General features: G+C 31.8%; 1 protein-coding gene across 1 annotated transcript in view; it reads right to left on the reverse strand.

Annotated features, from left to right (window-relative positions):
• The window catches only part of LOC108544367 (ephrin type-A receptor 7-like), a 190,030-nt gene that overhangs the window by 18,673 nt on the left and 164,168 nt on the right, over positions 1 to 7,189 (reverse strand). Inside the window, 3 exon segments of the mRNA XM_017895460.1 lie at positions 456 to 581; positions 4,927 to 4,982; positions 5,669 to 5,777. Coding sequence (XP_017750949.1) covers positions 456 to 581; positions 4,927 to 4,982; positions 5,669 to 5,777 — 291 coding nt within the window.

Consider the following 7,189-nt stretch of genomic DNA (forward strand, 5'->3'; position numbering starts at 1 on the left):
CCTTTAATTCATACACATTAATTTTCTACATGAATTTAAATTACAATGGCTAATATCTACAAATACAAGAAAAAAGATAAAAATGAAAGTTTTGTAAGAAGACAGTAAATCAAGTAAAAGGAAATGTGCAGCAAAATTCTGGAAATTTCTGACCTTTTAAAAATACAAATTCATTTCTTAAATGACAGGCCAGAGCTATTATAAAGTAGCTTGTAATAGAAGAATATCTTAAAATCCAACAGAAAACAAAATATATGGATTCTTCGTGCCACATGCTAGTTTTTCACATTTTTTCGTAAGATTTCATAAACAAGTACAGCCTCACTGCTTCCAACAGTTCAGGTGAATGCAAAAGTTCTATACTTGAGGAATAATTATTTGCCTGTCATTATGATGTATGACTTTCAATCTTGGCTAAATGGAACAGCTGAACAAGGAAGCTACAATAGCCTTACCTGCACCAATCACACGCTCAATTTTAATACAGGAGGCATCTAGCTCCTTGGCGAATTGATGGACAGCTCTATTTGGGTCCTCATAGGTTTCAGGGTCAATGTAGGTTTTGGTGCCTGGAAATTTAACTGTAATGATGTAAGAAAGCATGACTGTGATGAAGCAAAGCCCTTATTGTGCAGTCAGCCCAGGAATTTCATTATGCAGAGTGCTCCTTGGAACAGTGAACTTGCTTCCACATCACCTGATTCACAGCAGTTTTAACAGACTACTTCAGTCTGCTGGCGTATAGGTATTATCTGCAAGCTTCTATAGGTAACATAGGATCCAGCTCATAGGTTGCTAACTGAATTGCTTTTCCAGTAAATCAACAAAAGACATTCACCAAAATTTCTGACATGCCTATCAGACTGGAGGTTTAATTAAATTCACTGCTATCATGGCATAGTTCAAGCCATATTGAGGTTTGTAATGGACTTGGAAACACATTTGTAAAACTACCAGTCAGTCAATCAATCAAATTAATACACTGGGAAAAGAAGACATTTCATTTACAGGTAGCCTACTACACTGACAGCAATATTAACAACATTTAGACATCTTACTTATTCTTTTGATTTATTTTTTTAAAGACCAACCACCGTTGACATATACATAAAATTAATACAAGATGTGAGGGACTTCTATCACAGAATCAAAGAGATATTTTCTAAAGACAGTTTCATCTTCACCTTCAAGGGCAATAGAGGCCAGATATACAAAGTGCAGAGTAAAGTAGAAAATTTACAATATTCCTGGGATCTGTTAACCAAGTATGACAGCGATTTGAAAGAGGAATGATTTATATGAACTTTCAATTATAAGGCTCTGGAAGATCTTAACTGCTGAGGAGGTAGCCAATATGCCTCACAAAAGGTAGTCAAAATGCAAACAACATAGAATAATCTTAAAAGTTAAAATCTTCTTAAAATGCACCCAGAAGCATGCAGGTAACAGATAATACTATGTCAACTTTAAATAAAATTCAATTACAATAATGTATTCCAAATCTATTTGGTAAAAGACAAAGATAAGATAGATAGGCATATATTTGGTTATATTAATGCAATAAAAATTACACTATATCCTCAAAAAAACTTTATTGTTTTAACAAAGCCACTGAACAATCTTTTCATCAAATCTTACTATTCGGAGAACAATATATTTCTTTATATATTACACTGCAGCCTAACTGTGCTTATGTCATCACATTAAAATTATATTTTAAAAATAAACACATAACAAAAAGAAGCAAAATGTATAAAGGAAAATGGGATTTAAAAATCTTGATTTATTCTGCTGTAGTTGATTGTTTATCCAAAATTGATTGTCTTAAACAATTATTGTTGCAGTTTATAAAACTGACAGATGCTCATTTGTTACTAAAGCTGAACATGAAAAAAAAAAAAACAACACGAGAAGAAAAGAGAGAGGGGATAGAAGGAGAAAAGAGAGAAGAAGGAGTATAGGGAAAGGGGAAGAGAAAAAGAGAGAAGGGAAGAAAACAATAGGTTAACCTCCTAGATTGGCAGGCAGATGGAGAATGAGCCATCTTCTCCCTTTTTATTCTCTCTTTCTTTCATTGTTTTAAAATTTTGTTTTGATAAGGGAGCTAGATTGGAGGTAACCTTCCGCATCTCAAACTGACGGTTCTTTATTCAAGCTGTCATAAAACATTTTGACAGGCCAGAGCTATTTTGGCATAAAAACATGAAATACTGCCCAGCTTGGATTTGAAGACATTGTTAGAAGAAATGGTAGGAGGAAACAAATGTAAATTGGAATTGCTTCACTAAATTCCTCCATTGTGTTTATATATTTAAATGTAGCACTTGGGGGCATGGAGAGTTGAGGGTGCCTGATACAAGTGACTGGACATTCTATTAAATTCAGTGCTCTAAAAGCTAGTTAAATGGTTGCTTTCAAGTTTCTGTAAAAATTCAGTCTGGTGTTTTAGTAACTGGGAAAATTGTCCATGAACTAAACAGAGGAATAAAAAGACACCAACTTGTAAACAACTGGTTACCACAGTACTATACTTGGTATATTAAGTAATCATAATTTCAAATAAAATACCTGGTTTTAATCAAACAACAAGAAAACATATCCTTGGAAAAAGGGTGATTCAAAATATTAAGAATTCACCAGGATAGGATATGGTAAGTGCACTTTTTTTCATTCTTCATTTAATAAATGAATGTTTTAAAATAAGGAAAATATTGACATTATTTCTGAATATTCTGGTTTATCCCAACTTGAGTATGAACTTTTGTATTTTAAAATATTATTTCGATTTCTCATGAAAGTTAAACATCTTAAAACCACCATTGCTAGTTTTCTCTAAAGGTTAAAACTTTATATACAGCAAGCTTATCTTGTATATATTAGCAAGTAAAGCATGCAATTATATATTTTCTAATTACAAACTGGATGTGAAATGTGAAAAAAGTGAATGGCATAAACATATTAAAACTGACTTATGACAATTAAGCATAAGGCTATACAACAAATTTTGGATAAGTCATGTTTCAACTGACCTTCTGCATTAACCTGCAAGTTAAAAGCAAATAAACTGGTGTATGTGATCGTTTGGGGATATTTCAAATATGCTCAACAAATAAAAGAAAAGTGACATACTGATTATGGTAATATTAAATAATTGTGCCATTAAATTATTCACATATGGGCAGGACCAGGGATTCCCAGAACTACAGTCTTATGTTGCTCTTCTATATACATTCTACACTAGAAATAAAATTTAGAAATTCAGGTTTTGATCTGCTCCTTCCTGTCTGGGGAAGTGTTAAAAACATTCTCCCATGTCATTAAATAGAAACAAAAAAAAGGTAACCTCCACTTTTTTCTCTATTTCCTCTAGCTATAAACTACCTATGGTGCTCTCTTCACTGAGGCTTGTCACAGGAAAATTAATGCCAGATTAGCAAAAGGAAGTTCTGACATTGGGGGCATATCAAATAATCCCAAGTGGGGTACAGAAACACACACATTCAGTCATAATCAGGGGTATATTTAAGTTTTTTGAGGCTTAACCCATATACAATTTGGGATACTGTCTTTAGGGGAAAGAATACATGATTATATACACAAATTTGCTACAGCACTCCCACGGCCTAAGAAAGGCCTGTGAAAGTAAGAGGCCTTGAATATTAAACTTTATAATAAAGCCACTCCTGGGCATACCTTTAACTTCCATTTGTAGTAAACCGTACTACCCCACATGCCCTTCCTACTATCAGTGGTTGAGATTCAAGGTAATTTCTTATTCAATTTGGATTTGTGTTACGTAAAACCACTTCTATTTTGAAAACTAAAGGTAACTGTTGGTTCAAAAATGCAAACACATTGAGAAAATTTAGGAATGATAGGAGCATTTACAATTTGTGTATTTAAACCACACATTGTCATTTGAGCTTTTCTTTCTTTTCTTTTTTTTTTTTTTTACAAAAAAAGAATCACAAAGAAAATCTAAAATGTATTAGAAATTTCTTGATGGAGGCTTTGCTATTCTTATGACTTTAGGATGGGTATAGGACAGCATCTTCACAGATACTGACGTAAGAATCTAATAAATAACACAAAAGACACAATTCTTATGTCAAGGGAAATTTATCTACACATGAGAACATTTGCCAAAGATTATAGGTAATACAAAATAATAATAAGATTGGTTTTTAATATTCTCAAGGATTAAAAATGGGGAAAATGGGTTTGGGTAAGAACATCATTAATTATCAGAACTGAAGTAATTTGATGGTTAAGTTTTGATTTTGCCTACATAAAGTAATAACATTTACTCTCAGTGCTCGCATTTTCACATGCCATTCTCATTGCAACAAGAATAAGATTAATGCAGATAGGCATCTATTTTATTTGGGTCACTAAGCTTTCTTCTAAATATGATTTCTAAAATGAACTTTTAAGAATAAGCTAACTCAAATCCATAGGAAAACATCAGAGGCATGAATCTTATTATTATACTATTTATGTTCTGTGAAATATCTATCAGTGATAGGTAATTTATAGTAGCTGAAGAGAAAGAGGCTTAAAAAAGGGCCTATCCTTGTAACCTGAAATGACATTCCATAGCTAGCGAATGGGCACATGCAACCTTTAATGTATTATTATTAGGATGGTAAGAAACACTTGGGCAAAGTTTGCAAAAGGAAACATTGTGATGTAAAAGCAGCTGAATATCCTGCAGTTATATGACATTTCTGAATATATTTTATTTTTTCAAATTCATATCACATGATTTTAATTCTAAACATCTTATTCAAATGCTTTAAAGCAACATTTTGAGCTCATGGTATAATTTCAAGCATGATGCATGAGGACTTTGTTAATGCCAATGCTAATAACCAGATTTTTCTATTAATAGGGGTACATCATAGTAAAGAAAAGCCAAACACTTACAATGAAAGTAAAGCTCTTCATCCCCTTCTTGGTCAGCTTTGCTATAACCACAGTGCCTGGAAGAAAGCAAATTTGTGACAATCTTAGTGATTTTACTTTTTATATTTAAATTTCATTACAATGCACCTTAGTTACTCAACAACCTACTAGAGTTAAATTTACTGTTCATAGTTATGAATCCATTTAGTAATAATATAGCAATTCACGAGATTAAGATGCACAGAAAACAAACTTTTTGTGTGAGAAAGTGTAAAAGGAACATTTAAAAAAATACATTTAGATTGAATATACAAAATTCAATATGATTTGAATCCACAAGGTTCAATTCACAAAAATATTTATGAGTCACAAATATTCACAAGTGAATGTTTACTTGTATTTCTTTCTGGAAGAAAACACATTTTAAATGGTTTCCACAAACATTTAATAACTAAAAGAGTAAATACTTCCCCAGGTATATTCTGTATTTATTATGAAAACTTAACTCTGAAAATAAGAAATAAAAATTCGCACAATAAAACTATAATACACTCATTCCCCCTAAACTAAAGGCAGTGATCAAACTCATATTCCATTTTGATCCCGAAGGAATGACATGTTATTGATCTTTATTGTTTTGTATCAAAGAATGTTTGCATTTACTATTTAAAATTCGACTACGCTAAGTAATAGGCTGACATAATTCTTAAAAAGCAGTATGTTTTAATGTTAGAGATTAGAACAACTGGGAGATTAGAACTACCTTCTCCCAATGATGAAGCCAAAGACCATGAACACCAAAATGATGGTCCCAGCCACAGCAACCACAGCAATGATAATGACAGGATTCTGTTCACTGGAGACAGCTGTAGCTGTAAACAGAGGAAATAGGCTCAGAAATACTTGACACCATGCAAGAACTTGAAAGGTTAAATAAAATTAGAGCTATCTTTTCTATGTAATTCACTCTAATTTTAAATAACTGCATTATTTTGTAACAAAGTAAATTTAAATAAATGTTTATTTCTGCCTTTCAAAGAACTGGTAAGGACAATACTTTCACATATTTTCCATTTATCAGCTATAAAAGAATGTATAAATGCTCACTGAATGACTATATTCCTGCTTAGTTGTAGAAAGCTTAGTTATACATCAAGAGATAGACACATCTGATCTGCTAGTGCTATTAAATCCCTATTGTTCCTCAGCAAGGCGTTTGATTTTGATCCCTTTGTGTCTTTTTTTCTGGTATGTGAAATCAGAACCAAAATACATACCTCATGTATTTTTTAAAGTGCTTTAATACACATTAAATGCTTTATCTCTCATATCATCAATTAAAATAGAAAGCATAGTGTAATCATAGTTAAACATTATGAAATTATAGTCCACTATAATTCAGGAAAAAGATGAGCCGTATTATCTGTGTTAATTTTCATGAAGTATGTAGTAAACACGTTTCATATTTAAGATTACAAAAATAGTTAGCCTATTTTAGAAAGAGAAAACTTTCTGCAAGTACTTTTTAACAAAACACTATCATTACCTAACTGCAGACACCTCTTGTACAATAATAAATACTTCTTCTATGCTCATTAAGGCAAACTCAGCTGAACCTTTCTGACAGTCTCTTTGGGAACAAATACGTGTTTGCATGTCTTTTAAAACACTCTCTGATACAGAATTTTTGCACTTATCACTTCCATTTTTCCAAGCTAGTGAAATTTTATTTATATGGTGACTCACATTTGTCATATTTTCCCAGTTTTGTATTTTCAGTAGCAATACAGACTTTATAAAATCATTTAAGACATATGAAACAATGAAAATGAATATTTCAATAAATGATCCAGTTGCAAATATCATAAAATACATAATGTCAAACTCATATAATTTACTAATTCTGAAACAATCAACAGCTGCAATCTTTAATTTAAGGCAGGATGGAAACTACCTTTCCTTCTTGTTGATGGCAAGGGACTAGATCTCTAGAGTAGTAATTCATATGAAGGCAAAACACATCTTGCCACAATAGGAAGTATAAAGTTTTTTTTAGATTGGCCTTTCTCTAGTTTATTTGTCTGTCTCCTTTTGACAAATTATCTCTTAATTTCGTATACCTATGCTAACAAGAGATAGATAGCTCCTGTGTTGAAAACAGTAAAACAGCTCTGGTCTAATAGATACTTTCTGAACAAAGAAGATTATACACATTCTCTAATTTATCACCTGCTGAATTGCTCCCTGAGGGAACTTAAAAAGGTTAAAAAAAAAAAAAAAAAAA

Source organism: Rhinopithecus bieti, unplaced genomic scaffold, assembly GCF_001698545.2.
Source record: "Rhinopithecus bieti isolate Rb0 unplaced genomic scaffold, ASM169854v2 scaffold_25209, whole genome shotgun sequence".
Classification (NCBI taxonomy): domain Eukaryota; kingdom Metazoa; phylum Chordata; class Mammalia; order Primates; family Cercopithecidae; genus Rhinopithecus; species Rhinopithecus bieti.